Genomic DNA, 23191 nt, shown 5'->3' with positions numbered 1-23191 from the left:
TTTTCTCGTCAAAAGGCAAGACAACAGCATGGACATCTTGGGCAGCTTTTCCAGAAGCAATTTCAGCTTTCCTTGAACTTGCTGCAATGAGAAAACCTTTCAGCGATTGCATCAGCAAGATTGAACAGTTTGTTGTCTTGATGTATGAGAACAGCACATCGTCAACAGTCCATGAAGCAAGGCAACGCTTGTTCTCTCAGAAGTGCCGTTCCATTGAGAACATTCCTCCCACCTCCGATGCTCTGCATCAGCATGTTCTCCGCGCTGCCTACCGAGCAGAGTTTGTATAGGGGCAATCTCTGCAGAATGCTCCCTCTTTACCTTCTCCAAAGGACTGGGGTTGGACCAAAGAAGAAAAAGAGGGGTGGAAGCCCTTGTGGACCACTTTGCTCCAGGCTGAAGATTCCTGTTACGAACTGATTCGCTGTGGGTGCAAAAAAGGCTGCAAGGCAAGGTGCAAATGTGGAGCTGCAGGTCTTCAGGGCACCGCCCTTTGCAACTGTGGCGGGGACTGTGGGGAAGAGTAACAAATCCTAGCGTCACCTGCAAGTTCTGTGAGTTGACAAACATTCCTTTGGTACACTGACGATTCAAATAGTGTTATGTTCAAGTGTTTGTTGGAAAACTGTGTTTTGTTTATTCTTTTTGACACAAACAAAATACATTAATTCATGATTTTGTTTATGTTGGATGTTGATCGGGATTTTAAAAAAAACTGGTTTTGCATACATGTACTCATAAAAAGAGACTTTTTCTTTTTTGTGTGCTTATGGAAATAGATTTTCACACACACACACACACACACACACACACACACACACACACAGAAAAATGTGATGTGGATTTTGAAATGTACTTGTAAAGTTTTGCTTAGCTTTAACCATCTTATCTGATGTTAAACAACCTTCTGAAATCGGTTTTACATTTGTACTTGTGAAGGACGAAATGAGTGGAAAGCATGTAGATTAATATATATATTTCATTAGAGTGATACAAGTGTTTTGTGTCTGTGCATACATGTAGATATTTTGTTGTAAGATAGTTCTTTGGAGGCAAACGTCTTTCGCTCCCGGTAGTGATGACCTATATTTCAGCAAAAAATAGGTCATATGAGATAGATGAACTTGTCAAAGATAATCAAAAGGTCACAGACTATTGACGGAATTTATTTGGTTAACTGTTATAGATATTACCTCGTGACAACAAAAAAAGCATTTATTGATCCCTGTGACTGTGACAGAATGGTTGGAGACTGTCGAGGGCACACCGTGTGACCTACTTTTGAAAGGTCGCTCCCTGTGTCTGTCAATGAATACGCTTACCTCTAATGAAATATATCAATCTACATGCTTTCCACTCTTTTGTTTGAAAATGCACGCTTTAAATTAATTTTCAAACGCCACACAACGCTACAATGGGGTTCCGGGCAGCTATGACCTATTTTTAATCTAATGTAGGTCATCACACATATGAATCGATCAAGTGTTTTGAAAAACTTGTAGATTAATGCAGGACATTATGTGATCAACTGTTTTAAATTATATCCCTGTAACAAAAATGCATTTATTGATCCCTGTAAACGTTTTCACCGAGTGTCTGGAGACTGTCGAGGGCATACCGTGTGACCTACTTTTGAAGCGTCGGTACCCAGTGTCTGTCAACACAAACGCTTGCCTCTATTAAAAATATTCATCTACATGCTTTTCCACACACGTGTGTAAAAAAGGCATGCTTCGAACTCGATTTGCATTCTAATGGGGGTGTCTGTTGCCCAACATGCTCACTATAATGGACCATAGTTCTTCTTTTGTGTTTTTCTTCTTCTTTTTTTCTTCTTTTTTTTTTATTTTTATTTTTATTTTTTTTAAGGGGGTGTGAGGTAGCCTTTAAGGGTTTGGTTGGTTTTGTGGCGACTGGTTGGCGTCATTCTTTAATTTGCATAAGGCCAACAAAACAAAATAGGTCTGTTTACGGTAACCCGACCGACCCTAGTTTTTAGGCCCGACCCTAATCTTTTTTTTGGATCGTCTGAAAAACAAAACAAAACCCGCATCCAAAATAGAGCTGTTTGCGCTCAAACAGCAGACGACAGAAGGGAGGTAAGCTCAAAGTACTGTTTATAGTTATGTTTGGCAAAAACAGGGATTGATGAGAAGAAATGAACTGTGAAACATCATAGAGAGGGGAGAAAAAAAAAGAAAAAAAAAAGGGAAAAAAATGGAAAAAAAAATAAAAAAGCCGACCTACCGACCCTATTTTTTCACCCTATGTTACCGTAAACAGACATATTTACACCCCCGGTATAGGGGTGTGTATAGGTTTCACTCGATGTGTTTGTTTGGGTGTTTGTGTGTTTGTTTGGGTGTTTGTGTGTTTGTGTGTTTGTTTGTGTGTTTGTGTTCGCATATAGATCTCAAGAATGAACGGACCGATCGTCACCAAACTTGGTGAACAGGTTCTATACATTCCTGAGACGGTCCTTACAAAAATTGGGACCAGTCAAACACACGGTTAGGGAGTTATTGGTGGATTAAAATTATACAAGGACTTATACAGGGACATCTTCATGGTCAAAAGGAAAGAACCATTCTCACTCAGTCACTGCCACCAACTGAGAAGGTTATTTCCCTTTGACGGGGGTGTTTTTCCTACCTCATAGGAATTTCTTGGTTTTTTTTTGGCCTAACCCAAATTATACAAAGTCTTCCACAGTCTTGACTGCACCCAAAATACAAGAAACATGAAACAAATTAGTAAAAGGAAACGGAAATAAGAGTGAACGGATAAAGGCAAAGGAGTTGGGTGTAATCGTCTGACACCCCAATTTTGCATATTTTACCTGCTATGCACAAGAAGTAAGTGTTTTCGAAAAAGAAAATAACAATGGGTTGCCATTTTCAATTGTGTAGCAATTGAAATGTCTACGTTTCTACCAACAAATAATCTATCTTGACTAAACAGATGCACAGAAGAGAAAACCAGCCTTACCACAAAAATGCGTGCCAGGAATCTGTTCTGAGTTGGCATCGCATGCTGAAAAAGATCGTTAAATAGAATAGGTAACTCGCCACAATACAAATGAAACAGAAAGAAAAGGTAAAGAAAACGAACATCAGAGCAGCAGAATCATCAGGAACATCTACGCCATCAAAAACAACAACAACAAAAAAATTTTCTCTGTCGCAGAACCAACTGCAAACAACTTTTTACAGTCAAGTTTTTAAATGTTTTAACATAGAGGGGGAATCGAGACGAGGGTCGTGGTGTATGTGTGTGTGTGCGTGTGTGAGTATGAGTGTGTGTGTGTGTGTGTGTGTGTCTGTGTCTGTGTCTGTGTCTGTGTCTGTGTCTGTGCGCGTGTGTGTGTAGAGCGATTCAGACTAAACTACTGGACCGATCTTTCTGAAATTGTACATGAAAGTTCCTGGGTATGATATCCCCAGATATGTTTTTTTTTCATTTTTTCGATAAATGTCTTTTATGACGTCTTATCCGGCTTTTTGTAAAAGTTGAGGCGGCACTGTCACACCCTCATTTTTCAATCAAATTGATTGAACTTTTAGCCAAGCAATCTTCGACGAAGGCCGGACTTCGGTATTGCATTTGAGCATGGATGCTTAAAATTAATTAATGACTTAGGTCATTAAAAATCTGAAAATTGTAATTAAAATCATTTTTTTAAAAAGCGATACAAAATTACTTTTATTATATTCTTCGTCATGTTTTGATTCCAAAAACATATAAATATGTTATATTCGGATTAAAAACAAGCTCTGAAAATTAAAAATATAAAAATTATGATTAATATTAAATTTCCGAAATAGTTTTAAAAGCAATTTCATCTTATTCCTTGTCGGTTCCTGATTCCAAAAATATATAGATATAATATGTTTGGATTAAAAACACGCTCAGAAAGTTAAAACGAAGAGAGGTACAGTAAAGCGTGCAGCACAGCGCAACCGCTACCGCGCTAAACATGTACAGGCTCGTCACTTTCACTGCCTTTTGCACCAGCGGCGGACTACGGTCATTGTGAAAAAATGCAGTCCGTTTAGTAATTTCGCCTTACGCGACTTGTTGTTTTGTTACATTTAGTCAAGTTTTGTTTTGCTTGCATTTGTTTGGAGACACATAGTACCACACACACACACACACACACAGACACACACAGACACACACAGACACACACACACACACTCACACACACACACACACATACACTTACGCACGCATACACACACTCACACACACACACACACACACATACATACATACATACAGATTCTCTAAAAGCGACTTTATAACTCACAACACTTGGTATCTCCAACGCTTCCCGTAGCGTAATTGTTTGTCGAGTCGCACAAGCATAGCTGAGACTTCTTGTCACACACGGCACCAGGCACGCAGAACGCATCGGCAGAGGAACAGTTCTTTCCCACTTTTATGGCTGCACACAAACACATAAACAAGTCGCGTGAAGCGATATCAAAACATGTAATCAATCAGTTGGCCTGTCATTAGCTTTGCCGATACCCCGCTGCCGACAAAGCGTTGACACATCAACGTGAAAAGCGGACCGGCCTGTCGATCGTTTGAAGTGAAAAGCAAGCAAATCGCGCAGCAGGGTATAGCTCGCTTCTGTTAATTCTTGTTTTAATATTGTGAGTTTGTTTTCAATCTAAACATAACATATCTATATGTTTTGGTAATCAAGAAACTATAAAAAGGTGATTTTTTTATCGATTGATATGGTTGCCTGAATGGCGAGGTAAAAATGGCCGTACACGTACAAACCCATTAGTGAACGTGGGAGTTGCAGCCCATGAACGAAGAAGAAGAAGAAGAAAAAAACTCGATTTCTACATTTTTTAAATTTTTTATTAGAATTTCAAGATTTGTAATGACCAAACTCATTAACTATTTTTACATTTAGTCAAGTTTTGACTAAATGTTTTAACATAGAGGGGGGAATCGAGACGAGGGTCGTGGTGTATGTGTGTGTGTGTGTGTCTGTCTGTCTGTGTGTGTGTGTAGAGCGATTCAGACTAAACTACCGGACCGATCTTTATGAAATTTGACATGAGAGTTCCTGGGTATGATATCCACAGACGTTTTTTTCATTTTTTTGATAAATGTCTTTGATGACGTCATATCCGGCTTTTCGTGAAAGTTGAGGCGGCACTGTCACGCTCTCATTTTTCAATCAAATTGGTTGAAATTTTGGTCAAGTAATCTCCGACAAAGCCTGGACTTCGGTATTGCATTTCAGCTTTGTGGCTTAAAAATTAATTAATGACTTTGGTCATTAAAAATCTGAAAATTGTAAAAAAAAAATTTTTTTTTTATAAAACGATCCAAATTTACGTTCATCTTATTTTTCATCATTTTCTGATTTCAAAAACATATAGATATGTTATATTTGGATTAAAAACAAGCTCTGAAAATTAAATATATACAAATCATTATCAAAATAAAATTTTCGAAATCAATTTAAAAACACTTTCATCTTATTCCTTGTCGGTTCCTGATTCCAAAATCATATAGATATGATATGTTTGGATTGAAAACACGCTCAGAAAGTTAAAACGAAGAGAGGTACAGAAAAGCGTGCTATCCTTCTCTGCGCAACTACTACCCCGCTCTTCTTGTCAATTTTACTGCCTTTGCCATGAGCGGTGGACTGACGATGCTCTTGCTGCGTTGCATTGCGTTCAGTTTCATTCTGTGAGTTCGACAGCTACTTGATGTTGTATTTTCGCCTTACGCGACTTGTTTTCATTATTCCAAGCACAAATGCAATCTTATAGTCCGGACTTCGTTGGAGATTGCTTTACCAAAATGTCAATCATTTTCCTTTTTTAGCCAAATATGACGTCAACAAAGACATTCATCCTAAAATGAAAACAACTCTTGGGGTATTTGTTGGAAGAATGTGAATGTTAAGTGTCATGACGATCCGCCCAGTATTTTTTATGGGAATTGCTCCACACACACACACACACACACACTACACACACACACACTCACACACACACACACACATACATACACCACACACTCACACACACACGCACACATACACACACAAACACACACACACACACACACACACACACACACACACAAACAAATATCTATACACCAACACCCTCGTTCGATTAACAGTCTTTGCAAAATCATTCAGACAAAACTTAACTCAATGTACAAAGAACTTGACAAAATGTATAAAGGCAACATTAAAAACCCGGGATCAGTCATCGTGGCTAGTCTAAAAGCTAGAAGATCGAGACGGGTCGACCGGTTTAGGCGAGAAACGAAAACATAGGACCGTATTTGCATTAACCGATTTTGCGCACATCTTTACAGTAAAAACCGTACAGTAACGTTTGTGCTTCAAAGGAAACCTTGCTTTTCTCTACTCTTTTAATCTTCCTTATCTTGTTTTTGGCTGAAACATAACATATTTATATGATTTTGCAATCCGAAAATGTAGCAGAATCAGATGAAATAAATTTTGGATCGATTATTCAAATTTAATTTTTTCTTAGAATTTTCAGATTTTTAATGACCTAAATCATCAGTTAATTTTTAAGCTTTTTGTAAAAAAAATAAAAAGAGGGTGTGACAGTGCCGCCTCAACTTTAACCAAAATACTGAAATGACGTCATCAGAGACATTCAACAACAAAATGAAAAACATTCTTTGGATATTATCTGCAGGAATTCGTATGTAAAGTTTCATGAAGACCTGTCAAGTAGTTTTCTATGAATCGCTCTGCACACACACCCACATCCACACTCACACACTGCCCCCTCCCACACAGACTTACTCAGAAACACCCCCAACCCGCACACTCACACACACACACACACACGCACACACACACACACACACACACACACACACACACACACACACACACACACACACACACACACACACTCAGGACTCACCACATGAACCATCGGCCATTTGTAGATGATACATGTCTCCATCAGCGCAACCTGAAATATATAGCAGACAAACTCACTGAATAGTAATCGAAAAAGACATCGCCAATTCAGCTTTTAGGGGATTTCTGAATTTTGAATTTAGACGATTCCGTGGCAATTTCTAAGCGCAGATGGCACCATAATGCACCCTGTTGCTTCTCCTGACTAACTCTGTTTCTGGGAAGGCATGCCCCCCCCCCCCCCCCCCCCCCTAGCAGCCTGGGGCGCGCTGAGCGCCTTCGATTTACATTTTGAAGTCTAAGTGACCCCCCCCCCCCCCACCACCACTTTACAAACTGATCCGCCCCTGCTATGGAGGTCTCCCTTTTGCGTACTTCGGAGCGGTGTCACGTGATACGCAGAAATGGGTTGGAGGGCAAGAAGCGGAACGGCGAGTAGCGTCAGTGCGCCGCTCGATGATTCGGGAGTGTTTTAATTGAATAATGTCAAAATCAGGAACAAAAACGGTCGACCAGCCAAAAGAGAAGTACATTACATCATTGAGTGACGTTGCTAAAGTGCGATACTTGGAGAAATTGACCGAAGCTCTTTAGTTTCAGATTAGCCTACATATAATTTCTGCTTCAGTGTGTGTGCATGAGTTTTCATTTTGTTATTATTCAAGAACTTGTAGTTCTATTTCTAACGTTGTATGTTTATGTGTGAAGCTCTTTAGTTTTAGATTACCTATTATTTCTGCTTCAGTGTGTGTGAGTTTTCATTTCATTGTTATTCGAGAAATGGTATTTCTAACTTTGTATGTTTATGTTTGGAGAAGCGATTCTTTTTTCCTTTTTGGGATCAAGTCTGGTGTCTGCTTTAGTGCTTACTTTGATATTACCTTAGAACATTTATTGTGAACCTGTAAATGTGTAATGTGTGTGTGTGTTTTTTGTTCTTCTTTTTTATTTTTTCTATTTCGTTTTACTTTAGTGCTGCTGAAGACAGTAACTAAAAATTTCCCTGAATTCAGTGTTACGAGTTTTTTGTTTTTAATTTTTATATATATGTTGACAATGACAGTTCAGTTAAATAAAGCGTTGAACACATTATATGTATTTTAATTTTTACCAATCTGTCACTCTGTGAATGTGAAGCTGGTGTGAGTGTGATATTTAACAATTTACTTTTGATTTGTACCTAATCTCTGCCTTTGTTAGCTCCAGTAGGTGTGTTTTCAACAGTTTTGTTCAATTTTGTGAAACGTTACTGTTTTGAGACAAACCAGACACATATTTTTCCGTTTAGGACAGCTGGGCTCAACATATTAACTTTGTTGACTAAACAAAGGAGCCATTACACAGATACACACTCATTCTGACAATCACTCACCAGATTCTTCACAATTAAGAAATGTCTCAGATAAGACACACGCAAGCTTTAAAAAAAAAAGTCTTAAGAACAAAAACGTTACTGCAACAACAATGTATTTATTAGTTCTTACTAAAATCACATGCTTCAATAAAAAAAAGCATAAACTGTACAGACATGCTAACCAGCACTGATTAAGGCACACACTTGGAGTCAAAAAGCTATGGCATCAACATAAGCAGTGTTGAATCTGTTTCAAATTGCACACTTCAGTCAAAAATCACATGTCTGACAATGAGTGAATTAGTGTTTCCAATCAATGAACGGTAACTGTTTACATATAAAAACTGACAAAAAAGTGAAAAAAAAGAAAAGAACTGTACACACACACACTTGGCATCAGATCTCAAAATCAAATAAGGAATAGTGTTGAGTCTTGAAAATGCTTTGAATTATACACACTTGAGCCAGGAAGCAAAAAAAGGAACTACACTCATGCCAGCCAGCACAAGTCATACAGATACTGTACACAAGTCAAATAAATACTGTGTTTCAGGTTTGGCATCCACATAAACAGTTTTGTTTCTGTTTTAAATCACACACTTGTCAATAAACTATACAGACATGCTAACCAGCATTGATTAAGGCACACACTTGAGTCAAAAAGCTATGGCATTAACATAAGCAGTGTTGAATCTTGTTTCAAACTGCACACTGATTTCAGTCAAAAAGCGAGTGAATCGGTGTTTCAATCATTAGCAAAATTAATACTGCTGTTGAGGTTTGGAATCAATGAACAATAACTGTTCACACATCAATACTGTCAAAGTGTAAAAAGAAAAGAACTGTACATGCACCCACATACTAAGCATCATATCTCAAGATCAAATAAGGAACAGTGTTGAGCCCTTGAAAATGTTTTCAATAATACACACCAGTCAGAAAGCAAAAACAAAAAAGTAACTACACACATTCCTGCCAGCACAAATCATATAGATACAAAAGTAAAATTAATACTGTTTTTCTTGTTTGGCATCCACAGAAGTTATGTTTATGTTTTTCCTGTTGATTTTTTTCAGCCACGCTCTCCTTCTTTTCTCCAGTAAATCTCGGTGTCTTCCTCCAGCGTCGACTTTCGGAATTCTGAAAAATGTAAGAGCATTTTCCTTGTTGCTTCGGCTTGTGCAACCGATTATGCAACAAGTATTCACCATCTTGAATGAAATTTAGCCAAATCGTCGACGCAAATACGGAATCGCCGCAGCGAAACTTCGCGATCAGCACCACGCTTCCATGTTTTCGCTAAGCGACGCGGTGGCTTCTTGCCCTCCAAGCCCCGGTGCGCACGAAGTGATGACGTCAATAGGGAGACCTCCATACTGTTGTGTACTGTACCGCACTGTACTGTACTTTGAGATGCTTATTGCACTGTTTACAGAAGACGTTGGATTTTGCGGAGGAAGCAAATTAAGTCGATCATTGGCACACACCAGATGTGGTTCTATGACATATATGGCCCTCCACCACGGAATGAGTCGTATGTCACCTTTGCATAGTTTTCATATTTTTACATTTTCCTAAAGAGTTTTTTATGCTCTATCCAGTTGAGTTATAAGCCTGTGACTAAGGTGACCCTCACACTGTGACCAGACACTCCCCGGACTTATATTAAGCCTAGCGCAGAACCGCGCAAGGTGACATGCGACTCATTTCGTGGTGGAGGGCCACATTTTTTATGGCCTACTTACTGCACGTCGTATCGCCAGCGGTCCCGGCAGCGAAATGTTTGGTTGTGTCGCACGTGCAGATTTTTGTCTTGTCGACCTCCTTGCACACCATCCCGTGCGTGGTCACACATTCTGACACATCGTTGCACGGCTGACCAACCTTTTTACCTGCGTGAAAAACAAGGTAGGTGTACTGAAAAAACTCGCAATTCTATACCTCGTACCCGTCATATAAAACTAGGCAGATGCGTTTCAGCGTAGATCTTTCTGATAAGGATGTTGATTGTAACTTGAAACCTTAAAAAAAATGTAATGACTGAAAAGACCATTCATTCCCCGCCTACCTTATTAAGACAACAGATTAAGTTTATATGACGTAGTGTCTATACAGTGGAACCTACAATACAGACACCCCACACAATAACATTCGCAAAATCAAGGTTCCCGCGTTAGAATTGACACACAAAAAATCAGGACTGCTAATACAAAACATGTTCTGCATGTCAACAGAAAGAAAACACACACACACACACACACACACACACACACACACACACACACACACACACACACACTCACACATACACACACTTATACATACATACACACACACGCACGCACGCACGCACGCACGCACGCGAGCACACACACACACACACTCACAAGCACGCACGCACGCACGCGCATACACGTGCGCGCACACACACACACACACACACACACACACACACACACACACACACACACACACACACACACACACCAGTCAGTTTATGTACTTACGGCACATCTTATCGTTGCTGTCCTGGATTGTGTTTTCATTGCAAGCTGAAATGAAGAGAAAAATCTGAACTGATGCTTAAACTGCGCATGCGCTGTACGTGTGCATGGCTTGTCTGACATCGTCACATGGATTTTTTTTGTGTCAATCCATTGCGAATGCTGTACATTACTTGTGCGATTGGCTTTATTGTGTATGCGCCCTAGTTTTTGTTATTAACCTTTTAATGGTCAGTTTTAAATACCACAAGAATTCATAATATATGATGTCATTATTTCGTCCCCAAAAGCCAGCTTTGAGAGCCTTTTGGCACGAGTTGAAGAATTAAAAAGTTTGTTTGCTGATTAAGTCCCTTTAAAAGCGCTGATCAGTTAACTTACCACACTCGTTGATGTCGCCGATCTTCTCTCTGAATTTGGAAGCGTCGCACGTGCACTTGTTTGTGTTAGTGGTCGTATCAAGGCTGCAAATGGCATGGTCCAGACACTGGCTATCTCTTGCACACGTCTTATCCAGATTCCTTCCTGTCAAACACAGTTTTGAGCTGAAGGCGCTTCTAATATCGATTGAAAAGACAGCAAGAGGTCTCTTGTTCACCATCTCTTTTGAAATGAAATCTCCGACTTCAAAAGCCAAACAATGTTTGAAAATACGTCACAACGTGAATATAATGGGGTAACGTAAAAAAATAAAGGTACAAAATAAAGTGACCAGGAGAGAAAAGTTTTACAATACACGGATGTACATACATGAAACACACTTGCTCAATTATTTTGGAGGCACATTTTACGAGACGTGAACCAGCTTTTGTTAACCAACTAAACATCCAAGAAAGGTAAGTTGTTGTAACGTTTGTTATTGACAAAACAATACGTTACACTCACAAATATATCGACCCAACGGTCTTTTAAGTGAACCGACAAACACTTCGTGACAACAACTTATCTTGATTGAACATTCGGCCGCTCGCCAGGAAGGCACAGATAAGTTTTTGTCACTGATTGTTTGTCTGTTCACTTAAAAGACCGTTGGGTCGATATATTTGTGACTGTAACGCATTGTTTTGTCAATAACAAACGTTCCAACAACTTACCTTTCTTGTTTTTTTATTCAGAATTTTGGAACGTTGGCAGTCTCTTTGCTTTTGGATAAAAAAAAAACATTCGCTAACTCAGTAAAGTGAGTCGGCATGGGATGCTTAATGGATGGTCCTGGGAGTGGGGGAGGGGCGGGGAGGGGGGGGAGGGAGGCGAACAAAGGAGTTGTATACAAATGTCTCTACAATAGTCCCTGTTACTTCCCTCTTCTTTGTTTTGCAAGCTTAATGATTTTCGGATACCCCGTCAGCTTAAAACAGTTGTAGGGAGTGTTTGTAAAATCGACAAGTCTGGCAGCGGAACGAAATTCAGATGTGGATGGAGCAGTGAGTACTGGGACGGGCCCAGCGTGAAAGCATGCATGCTGGGACAAGGAACAAGCGTCGGGACAAGCAAGTGAAAGAGGAGAAAAAAAGGAGGGAACAAAAAGAAGAACAATGCGAAGAACAAAGAAAGAGAAAAAAAAGAAACAGAGGAAATATTAGAAGAAAAAAAACAGAAAAAAGTAGAAAGATAAGAAAGAGGGGAAGAAAACAAAAGAAGAAAAGAAGAAAGCAAAAAGAACAAAAAGTGAAAAGAGATGATGATGATAATTAGTTGTGTAGGCTTATTTGCTTTTTAAGTATGTAGAATATGTTTGTATGTGTGGCTGAATAAGTTACAAAAAAAAAAATAAAAAATAAAAAAATAAAAACAAAAAGTGAAAAGAGAGAAGGAAAAAAATATAGAAGAAAACGTAAAGAGAAAGAAGAGAAAGAGGAGAGAAAAAAAGAAGAAAAGAAAGCAACACAAAAAATGAGAAGAAAAAAAACAGAAAAAAACAGTTGTAGGGTGGTGACTACCGAACTAAACGCCAAGACAGCTAGAGTACAAAGAAGGGTCAATGAAACAACCGTTGCTTCCAAACAAAAGTTGGAAAGCAATAGCGAATAGAAAGTCATATTTTGAAAAAAATAAGAAGAAGAAGAAAAGAAAAAAAGAAGACGAAAGAAGATATAAAAAAAGAAAAAGAAAAAAAGAAGAAAAAAAGAATATAGGGTTGTGTGTATACAACTTTGTATTGTAATGTAACTTTTAAGTTTGCTATAATCGAAAATTTTGAGAGTAAATTTTCATTTGATTAAAATACTTACCCGAATCACATATAGCTTTGACGCAGTCTGAGATGCTAAGGTCTGAAAAGGCTACCCGTCTAACATTTTTAAAGGGAAGCAACCCCATCACCAAAAAAGGCTAAAAATAGCCATGGTAATGAGCACATACACAGGGAGTTACCTCCCATTGGTCTGTACTACGTCACTACCTCCAACACCACGTGGCTACAATCATACGGCTTTAAAGAAACTAAAAAACCATCAGCGGGGTAGGTGGGATGGCATAAACTATGTGATTCGGGTAAGTATATTAATCAAATGAAAATGTACTCTTTGTTCATATTCACATCAAGCTGGCACAGTCCGTCCTGTAGAACCACCTTGTGTTCATATTCACATCAAGCTGGCACAGTCCGTCCTGTAGAACCACCTTGTGTTCATATTCACATCAAGCTGGCACAGTCCGTCCTGTAGAACCACCTTGTGTTCATATTCACATCAAGCTGGCACAGTCCGTCCTGTAGAACCACCTTGTGTTCATATTCACATCAAGCTGGCACAGTCCGTCCTGTAGAACCACCTTGTGTTCATATTCACATCAAGCTGGCACAGTCCGTCCTGTAGAACCACCTTGTGTTCATATTCACATCAAGCTGGCACAGTCCGTCCTGTAGAACCACCTTGTGTTCATATTCACATCAAGCTGGCACAGTCCGTCCTGAAGAACCACCTTGTGTTCATATTCACATCAAGCTGGCACAGTCCGTCCTGTAACACCACCTTGTGTTCATATTCACATCAAGCTGGCACAGTCCGTCCTGTAGAACCACCTTGTGTTCATATTCACATCAAGCTGGCACAGTCCGTCCTGTAGAACCCCCTTGTGTTCATATTCACATCAAGCTGGCACAGTCCGTCCTGTAGAACCACCTTGTGTTCATATTCACATCAAGCTGGCACAGTCCGCCCTGTAGAACCACCTTGTGTTCATATTCACATCAAGCTGGCACAGTCCGTCCTGAAGAACCACCTTGTGTTCATATTCACATCAAGCTGGCACAGTCCGTCCTGTAGAACCACCGTGTGTTCATATTCACATCAAGCTGGCACAGTCCGTCCTGTAGAACCACCTTGTGTTCATATTCACATAAAGCTGGCACAGTCCGTCCTGTAAAACCACTTTTTGTTTATATTCATGTAACCGAGTGCCGAAACACTACGATCACCTCGGGAGGCGAAGTGCAATCAAACAGGATTGAAAATGTTAGGGCTAATTTCTTAGCCCTATAAAAACTGTTATGCAAACCCGAAGGTTTCCAGGAACATACGGACAATCAGAAACCACCAGACCCCATCACAAACAGAATTCCACAATCCAGAGGTGTTGACTTAAAGGCCAACAACTCGGGTGCAGAGTCTGCTGTGAAAGGAGCGGTAGCCTCTCCTGTCACAATCGCCCCCGTTTAAATGAACTTCAACCCGAAGTTCCGAACCGGGGGACCACTGTCCATCCCAATTTCGCAGAATGGGAACAGCACGAAAATGTTCAGTGGTCATATTATGCCATTACCTGAACATATCATGCCGAGTCCCATTCCTGCTCGCAAGCGCCAGATGTAACCGAGTGCCGAACACTACGATCACCTCGGGAGGCGAAGTGCAATCAAACAGAATTGAAAATGTCAGGGCTAATTTCTTAGCCCTATAAAAACTGTTATGCAAACCCGAAGGTTTCCATGAACATACAGACAATCGGAAACCACCAGACCCCATCACAAACAGAATTCCACAATCCAGGTGTTCACTGAAAGGCCAACAACTCGGGTGCAGAGTCTGCTGTGAAAGGAGCGGTAGCCTCCCCTGTCACATTCGCATCAAGCTGTCCCAGTCCGTCCTGTAAAACCCCCTTGTGTTCATATTCACATCAAGCTGGCACAGTCCGTCCTGTAGAACCACCTTGTGTTCATATTCACATCAAGCTGGCACAGTCCGTCCTGTAGAACCACCTTGTGTTCATATTCACATCAAGCTGGCACAATCCGCCCTGTAGAACCACCTTGTGTTCATATTCACATCAAGCTGGCACAGTCCGTCCTGTAGAACCACCTTGTGTTCATATTCACATCAAGCTGGCACAGTCCGCCCTGTAGAACCACCTTGTGTTCATATTCACATCAAGCTGGCACAGTCCGTCCTGTAGAACCACCTTGTGTTAATATTCACATCAAGCTGGCACAGTCCGTCCTGTAGAACCACCTTGTGTTCATAATCACATCAAGCTGGCACAGTCCGCTCTGTAAAACCACCTTGTGTTCATATTCACATCAAGCTGGCACAGTCCGTCCTGTAGAACCACTTTGTGTTCATATTCACATCAAGCTGGCACAGTCCGTCCTGTAGAACCACCTTGTGTTCATATTCACATCAAGCTGGCACAGTCCGTCCTGTAGAACCACCTTGTGTTCATATTCACATCAAGCTGGCACAGTCCGTCCTGTAGAACCACCTTGTGTTCATATTCACATCAAGCTGGCACAGTCCGTCCTGTAGAACCACCTTGTGTTCATATTCACATCAAGCTGGCACAGTCCGCTCTGTAAGAACCACCTTGTGTTCATATTCACATCAAGCTGGCACAGTCCGTCCTGTAGAACCACCGTGTGTTCATATTCACATCAAGCTGGCACAGTCCGTCCTGTAGAACCACCTTGTGCTCATATTCACATCAAGCTGGCACAGTCCGTCCTGTAGAACCACCTTGTGTTCATATTCACATCAAGCTGGCACAGTCCGCTCTGTAAAACCACCTTGTGTTCATATTCACATCAAGCTGGCACAGTCCGTCCTGTAGAACCACCTTGTGTTCATATTCACATCAAGCTGGCACAGTCCGTCCTGTAGAACCACCTTGTGTTCATATTCACATCAAGCTGGCACAGTCCGTCCTGTAGAATCACCTTGTGTTCATATTCACATCAAGCTGGCACTGTCCGTCCTGTAGAACCACCTTGTGTTCATATTCACATCAAGCTGGCACAGTCCGTCCTGAAGAACCACCTTGTGTTCATATTCACATCAAGCTAACAACTAACGGACGTAAAGAGAATAAATAAAGAGAATAATAAATAAAGAGAATAATAAAAGCCTTCGTTGGAAAGAACCACCAAGTCGTCGAATAAACACGGCACGTTTACTGAGGTCCATAATAACCGTTTTAGTACATTGTATAGTACGCATGCCATGTACGTCATAGATTGGGTTTACACAAACCATAGACCATTTATCCTGGACCGCCAGCTAGCTCTCTCTCCGCTCTTTCTCTCTATTACGAGGTAGCGGCCTCTCGCATTTAGGAACCTACGCTTACAAGCCTTTCAGAAATCAGGGGGACGTGATATCCGGTGTCGATTGTAAACATGGACGAAGTTGCCGAGGTAAGTTCTGAAAATGCTAAAATAAACTCAGCAAAAGTGCATATGGAACATGTTTTTCGAAGAGATTTGTTTAAGTTTAGTTTGGAGTTTTGGAAAATATAGTTCATTGTCACCTCCCATTGTCACAAATAACTGGAGCGTGCTTTCTTTTCACTGTCTTCGAATCGCTCGCCTTTCAAACCGGACGCGACGCGCCCCTGAAAGTCGAGAGTCGTAACCTCGAAGGGTCACGTGACGAGTTGGCGGTCCAGGCTATTTGGTCTATGCACAAACCATAGACACGGGCGTCTGTTTACTGATAGAGCATCGTGACACACCTCTGCTCGTTACGTCAGAGCTGCCAAAGCTTTTACATGCGATAAGAACATCCCTCTTCTGACTTGGACACATACCACAAATCAGCATTATGACTGCTTCCTGTGGAGAGTAGAATTGTTTCTATAAATTAATTTAGACAGGCAGTAGTGGCATTTAAAAAAAAATTAAAAAAATAAAAAAAATAGCTAAAACTAAACAAAGCAACAACCAACTACAGAACAATAATAAATATGAGAATCCCCCGCATATCGTCATTATGCGTACGATCAAATATAAAAAAGACTGTTAGAGACATTCAACAGTGAATACTTCTCACCGCAGCTGCCGTCCGCCTTCGTTTTGAAATCAGGGCCGTCGTTACAATCTGCAATGCAGACATTTCACGTTGTTCATTTCTGTACTTGTAACCAGACACAGTGAAGAGAAGTGATACACATTGAAGAGTCTTTGACCATATTAGGACTCTGAGTCTAATTCAATGCTCTGTTTGTATTCCTTTATATATTTCAAGAAATTGACAAAAATCATCAATTATCCTCACTATCATTTGCTCCTCTCCATCAACCAATAAATCAACCAATCAATCAATCAATCAATCAATCAAGCAAGCAAGCAAGCAAGCAATCAAGCAATTAACCAAACAACCAACCGACTACCAATCAATCAATCGACAAACCGACCGACCAATTAATCAATCAATCAATCATTGTCTTCGTCGTCGTCGTCAAAATCATAATCAAAATCATCCTGATCATCATCATCATCATCATCATCATCATCATCATCATCATCATCATCATCATCATCATCATCATCATCATCATCATCATCATCATTTCGGACTCACAGCAGGTGTTCCCGGTGTTGGTGGACCAGAAGTTGGCGATGTCGCACACGCATTTCCCGTTGCTGTTGCAGTTGGCGTGGTCTGTACACACGTCTCCCGCAGCACAGTCTTGATTCACATTCTTTCCTGTAGAGAACATTAGATCGAGAGATACAGGGATAAGGAAGAGATCCCGGAAGGGGTGTGTTGTACACTGTACAAAGGTGTAGGGTAAGGGGGATTGGGAGGGGTGGGATGGGAGTAGTTCAGAGATGGTATCGGGGGGTTTGGGGATAGGGGATGTAGATGCGTGTGTGTGTGTGTGTGTGTTTCTGTGGGGGTGTGTAAGTGTGTATGTGTGTGTGTGTGGGGGTGTATAAGTATGTGTGTGCGTGTGTGTGTGTGTGTGCGCGTGTGTGTGTGTGTATAGAGCGGTTCAGAGAACTACGTGACCGATGTTCATGAAACTGTACAAACACATTTTTTCAGATCATACCCCCAGAAGATAAATGCCGTTCATGCCTTTGATGACGTCATATGATATGTGGCTTTTAATAAAAGATGAGGCGGCCCTGTCACGCCCTTATTTTTAATCTAACTCATTCACATTTTGGTCAAGTAATCTTTGATAAAGCCTGGACTATGGAATTGCATTTCAGCTTGGAAGCTTCAAAATGTATTGATGAGTTTGGTCATTAAACATCTCATAATTCTAATTGAAGTTTAGTAATCGATCCCCCCCAAAATTATCTTATTCTGTATCTTTTCCTGAATCCAAAAACATATGTGGCCCTCCACCACGAAATGAGTCTCATGTCACCTCGCGCGGTTCTGCGCTAGGCGTAATATAAGTCCGGGGAGTGTCTGGTAACAGTGTGAGGGTCACCTTAGCCACAGGCTTATAACTCAAACAAAGTTTTCGCTCTTTTGTAAAACGGTTTTCACCACTGGATAGAGCATAAAAAACTCTTTAGAAAGATGTAAAAATGTGAAAATCATGCAAAGGTGACATGTGACTCATTCCGTGGTGGAGGGTCACAATTATACATATGTTATGTTTGGATTACAAACAAGCTCAGAAAGTTAAAAACAATACAGAAAAGCGCGCTTTCCTGAAAAGCGCAAGCGCTACTGCACTATTACTGGCTTCTCACTTTCAGTACGCTTTTCATGTAAACGTGTCAGCGGTGCGGTTCGTGGCCGGAGTGTATCGATAAAGCTATATTGTCTTGGTGTAAATAAAAATTCTGTGCGCTCAATTTCATTCCTTGAGTTCGACAGATAGTAATTTTGCTGTACGCAACTTGTCTGTTCACAAGTCAACAACGGGAACGTTACCTGTATATTCATTAGGTTTGCGGATGTAGCACTTAAAGGATTAAACAACCTATGAAAGGGATCAATTTTTTTTAAACAATCAATAACGATTCGTATCTATGCTTACCACAGGTCTTGTCCGATCTTTTTGTGTGGTCTGCGGCACATTCTGAAACAGCACAAACACACGTTTCTTCCGTTCAGGTCTTTTTGAGAGCTGCACCTCTTTTACTGTAACGTGATCACATTTTCCTGGAACTTCAGCACTAATGAAGACGATCAGTACGTTTAATCTAAATCAAAGAAAACACAGACAAATTCAAATTTGTTGTGGAAAGAAAATCATTTAAAACAAAAACAAAAAACACACACTAAAACACACACACACACACACACACACACACACACACACACACACACACACACACATACACACACACACTAACACACACACTAACACGCAGACACCCACGCACTCACGCACGCTGGCACGCACATACAAAATGCACACACACACACATACACACACACACGCATGCACAAACAAACACACACACACACACACACAAACACACAATAACACACACACACACCCACAAACACACACACACACACACACATAAACACATACAAACACAAACACACACACACACACTCACACGCACGCTGGCACGCACATACACATACAAAATACACATACACACACACACACACACACACACACACACACACAACCACACACACACACACACACACACACACACACACACACACACACACACGCACACACACTAACACACACTAAGGGTTTTGGTTGTGTTGGCTGGAAGCGGGACGCAAATGGAGAAAGGACAAGGGGAGGGCCAAGACTTATGGGGCGAGGACATGGTGTTAGTCTGTGTGGAGCTCCACGACTATCCCAGACTAACTAAGCAACTCACGGCAAGCCGAACTTGGTTCATTCATTTCATAGTTTTTCGTTGTGTCACACTTGCAGGTCTGGTCGCAGATCACACCGTCACCAGCTTTACATTCTGACGTGGACGTGCATTCCTGGCCAAACTTCAACACTGAAAGGCAACAAAATAAAAACCAATGTATGTGTGACACCCCCTTGTACTGACGATCCTTTCTAACGTGGCCGTGCATTACTGGCCTAACTTCAACACTGACAGACGCAGAATGTGTGTGTGTGTGTGTGTGTGTGTGTGTGTGTGTGTGTGTGTGTGTGTGTGTATGTGTGTGTGTGTGTGTGTGGGTGTGTGCGCGTGTGTGTGTGTGTGTGTGAATGTGCGTGTGCGTGAGTGTGTGTGGGTGAGTGGGTGTGCGTGCGTGCGTGTGCGTGTGTGTGTGTGTGTGTGTGTGTGTGTGTGTGTGTGTGTGTGTGTGTGAGAGTTTGAGAATGTGTGTGTAGATGCATTGTAGAAGGTCTTAAATTCAATTCCCTAGGCCACTGGCTTAGTACGGCAGTTAAGACATGCATGAGCGCGCGCGTGAGACTGGATGTGTGTTGTGTTGATGTGTATGTGTGTGTGTGTGTGTGTGTGTGTGTGTGTGTGTGTGTGTGTGTGTGCGAGTGTGTGTGTGTGTGTGTTTTTGTGTGTGGGTGTGTGCGCGCGTGTGTGTGTGTGTGTGTGCATGTGTGTGTGTGCGTGTGTATGTGTGTGTGTGTGTGGGTATATGTGCTTGTTGAGGGTGTGGGTATGAATTTGCGCGGTTTCAATCAATGATAGGGGCGATTGAATCGGACATATTCAGCTCAAGCGAATACTTACAGCATTTAGTGATGCCGGCGGTGCGTTGTATGGTTTTGGTCAGATTACACGCTGCAAAATCCCAGCACAACATTTCTTAGTTCACATTCACTACTTTAGAAAACATGGTTTCATAATACTAAAGGAAAATGAAGGCACAACTCATCATTTGGGAAAGTAATCATGCAGTGATTTAAATGTTTCCGTGCTTCAAACGAACGAACGTGAGTTAACAAATAGTCTAGCTAGTTGATAGTTTAACCAAACTTACGCATGTATGGAGGTAATGTTTTATTTTCAAAAAGAATTCCGAAACTCAGAGACTGCTTTAGTTTAAAGATCAAGAATCTTTATTCTTAGCCTTAAAAAAGCTCTGGCACTGAATTTTCAGTAATTTTCGAAGTCTTCGCGAAATCAATATGGGACTCAATTATAGCCCCATTCCCGTCTCACGGAAGGTTAACAGAACGATGGAATATTTTTACGAATACAGCAGGACTAACCTGGAGAAGCAGTTGTGATAGCATTCAACACATGCAGGTCACTCGAGTGGCTAGTTAAATACTCGTATCCCCCACAACAAGTTTTTGTGGTTTATTTTTATTTTTCCTCTTTGTTCATGGGCTGAAACTCCCACGTTCACTCATGGTTTTTTTGCACGAGTAGATGTTTACGTGTATGACCGTTTTAACGACCCATTCAGGCAGCCATACGCCGTTTCCGAGGGAAGCATGCTGGGTATTTTTGTGTTTCTATAACCTACCGAACTCTGACATGGATTACAGGATCTTTTCCGTGCGCACTTCGGTCTTGTGTTTGCGTTTATTCAACTTCCGAGCCATCGGGGCCCTGTGTGACCCACTTTAATCACACATGACCTTGTGTGTGTGTGCTGTGATGGTAGCCCTGTCGCGGCAGTACCTTTTTAAGCACAATACTCAATCTACACAGGCACAGCAACAAACAGTATCAAATGTTCAGAAATATCAGTCGACTAGCATCCCAAAAAGGGAACAGTTTAATGGGTTTCGGTGGCATTCTTCCCCGTCATCAAACAAAAAGAGCTGTATTTACATGCTAAATTCAAATCACACACCTAACTCGCTTGGCCTAAATCCGGGATCCATATGAAAAACTTCAAATTGTGCTGACCTAGTCTTGATGATAAAAGAAAAAACTGTTTTCGTTTTTCAACAATGTTTGTCTCACAAGCTGTTAATTTTTTCTTTAGATTTTAAAAGTCCGGTCTGGCATCATAACGAGGCTTCGGGTGCCTACCTATACGTCCACGTGAACTACATTCTTTGAAAAATGCTCTCTATCCATGGAGACCACATTGGGTGCTCTCTATCCGTAAGTCTTTAAACAAAAGGATGGTTTTACTGTGTGTAAAAAAGCCTGGCAGTGTCTGTGATCAGAAACTGGTGGTTTTCAGGAGGTCTTTACGGCAGTATTGATTAATAATCTGTTTTTAATTTAAGCTGGGGCTGTTCCTTTAAACCGTCAAAAACGTCTGGTGTACCAGTCTTCCCTGGCATTCTGGCTTACAACACGATTTGCAGTTTCTCTCGAGTTTTAGGAATAGTAGAGAGAGCGAGGTAACTTTTACAGCACTCTAGCAAGTTTCGTGTGTTTTCACGAAATAACCTAGTAATGAAGGTAAAGCTTTATTTTGGAATCATATTGAATAAGAATATGTTCCTTTTCTTTAAATCTATTTCCGACCCATTTAGCGTGATAAATCGGGCCTAAATATTCTAAAATGGCCTAACATTCTGGCTTACAACATCATTGGCAAAAGGCGAGGTTTGAAAATAGCTCGGGTGTGTGTGTGTGGTGTGTGAAAGAGTGATTAGTCTTGCTTTTATTGGGGCAAACTTTCCCACGTGACATTATAGGCCAGTCACTCGTGGGGGGGGGGGGGGGCGTGTCTGAAACACGTGGACAATGATCATTCGTGGAAAGGTTGCCTTAATAAAACAAAATATTCACTCTTTAACAACCGCTACAAATCCGACAGAGTTATTCCCAGAGTTGGTTTATTTGGTTTAAACAATGTTTTATTAAATCAAACATGATACAATAATACAACAATAAACAATAGGGACACGAACTCAAGCGAACGCTTATATTACGCGCCCTAGTTCTCTCTTGTTTCACGACTAAAAGGGAAGGGAGGCAACACTTACGGCACCACGTAGCGTTGTCTTTCGCTGTGCCAAAGAACTTGGCGCTGTCGCATTCACACTTCTTGGTCTCTGCGTTGCACACAGCGTCCGTAATGCATTCTGTATCCGCTGTGCACGGCTGTCCGATCGTCTTGACTGGAAAATAAATACAAACAACAATAAAACACGTGTATTAAAGGTAACATTTACGTTAAATCCTGATATATTTATAATTAATGAAGACATGTAAGTATAAACACTTAAAAAAAAAAATCTTTTTGTGTGCGAGACGTGTTTCTATCACACAAGCTGATTCTATTTTGTGTCCCCCCCCAAAAAGTTCCCTGCATAGTGCTAGAATAACAAGGAAAT

The 23191-nt window shown here is 41.0% G+C and overlaps 1 protein-coding gene across 1 annotated transcript in view; it reads right to left on the bottom strand.

Moving 5' to 3' along the window:
* Positions 1-23191, bottom strand: part of LOC138971498 (prion-like-(Q/N-rich) domain-bearing protein 25) — a 36030-nt gene that overhangs the window by 6000 nt on the left and 6839 nt on the right. The window contains exons 5-16 of the mRNA XM_070344242.1: positions 22841-22975; positions 20673-20723; positions 19839-19967; positions 19025-19066; positions 17602-17727; positions 17071-17118; positions 11192-11335; positions 10814-10858; positions 10052-10198; positions 6954-7004; positions 4310-4447; positions 2989-3033 (exon numbers count right to left, since the gene is read on the bottom strand). Of these exons, the coding sequence (XP_070200343.1) occupies positions 2989-3033; positions 4310-4447; positions 6954-7004; positions 10052-10198; positions 10814-10858; positions 11192-11335; positions 17071-17118; positions 17602-17727; positions 19025-19066; positions 19839-19967; positions 20673-20723; positions 22841-22975 (1101 nt within the window). The remainder of the gene's footprint in view (positions 1-2988; positions 3034-4309; positions 4448-6953; positions 7005-10051; positions 10199-10813; positions 10859-11191; positions 11336-17070; positions 17119-17601; positions 17728-19024; positions 19067-19838; positions 19968-20672; positions 20724-22840; positions 22976-23191) is intronic.

This window comes from Littorina saxatilis, linkage group LG7, assembly GCF_037325665.1.
Source record: "Littorina saxatilis isolate snail1 linkage group LG7, US_GU_Lsax_2.0, whole genome shotgun sequence".
In the NCBI taxonomy this organism is placed as follows: Eukaryota; Metazoa; Mollusca; class Gastropoda; order Littorinimorpha; family Littorinidae; genus Littorina; species Littorina saxatilis.
Note: the sequence above shows the minus strand (reverse complement) of the source record. Positions and strands in the feature narration are given on the sequence as shown.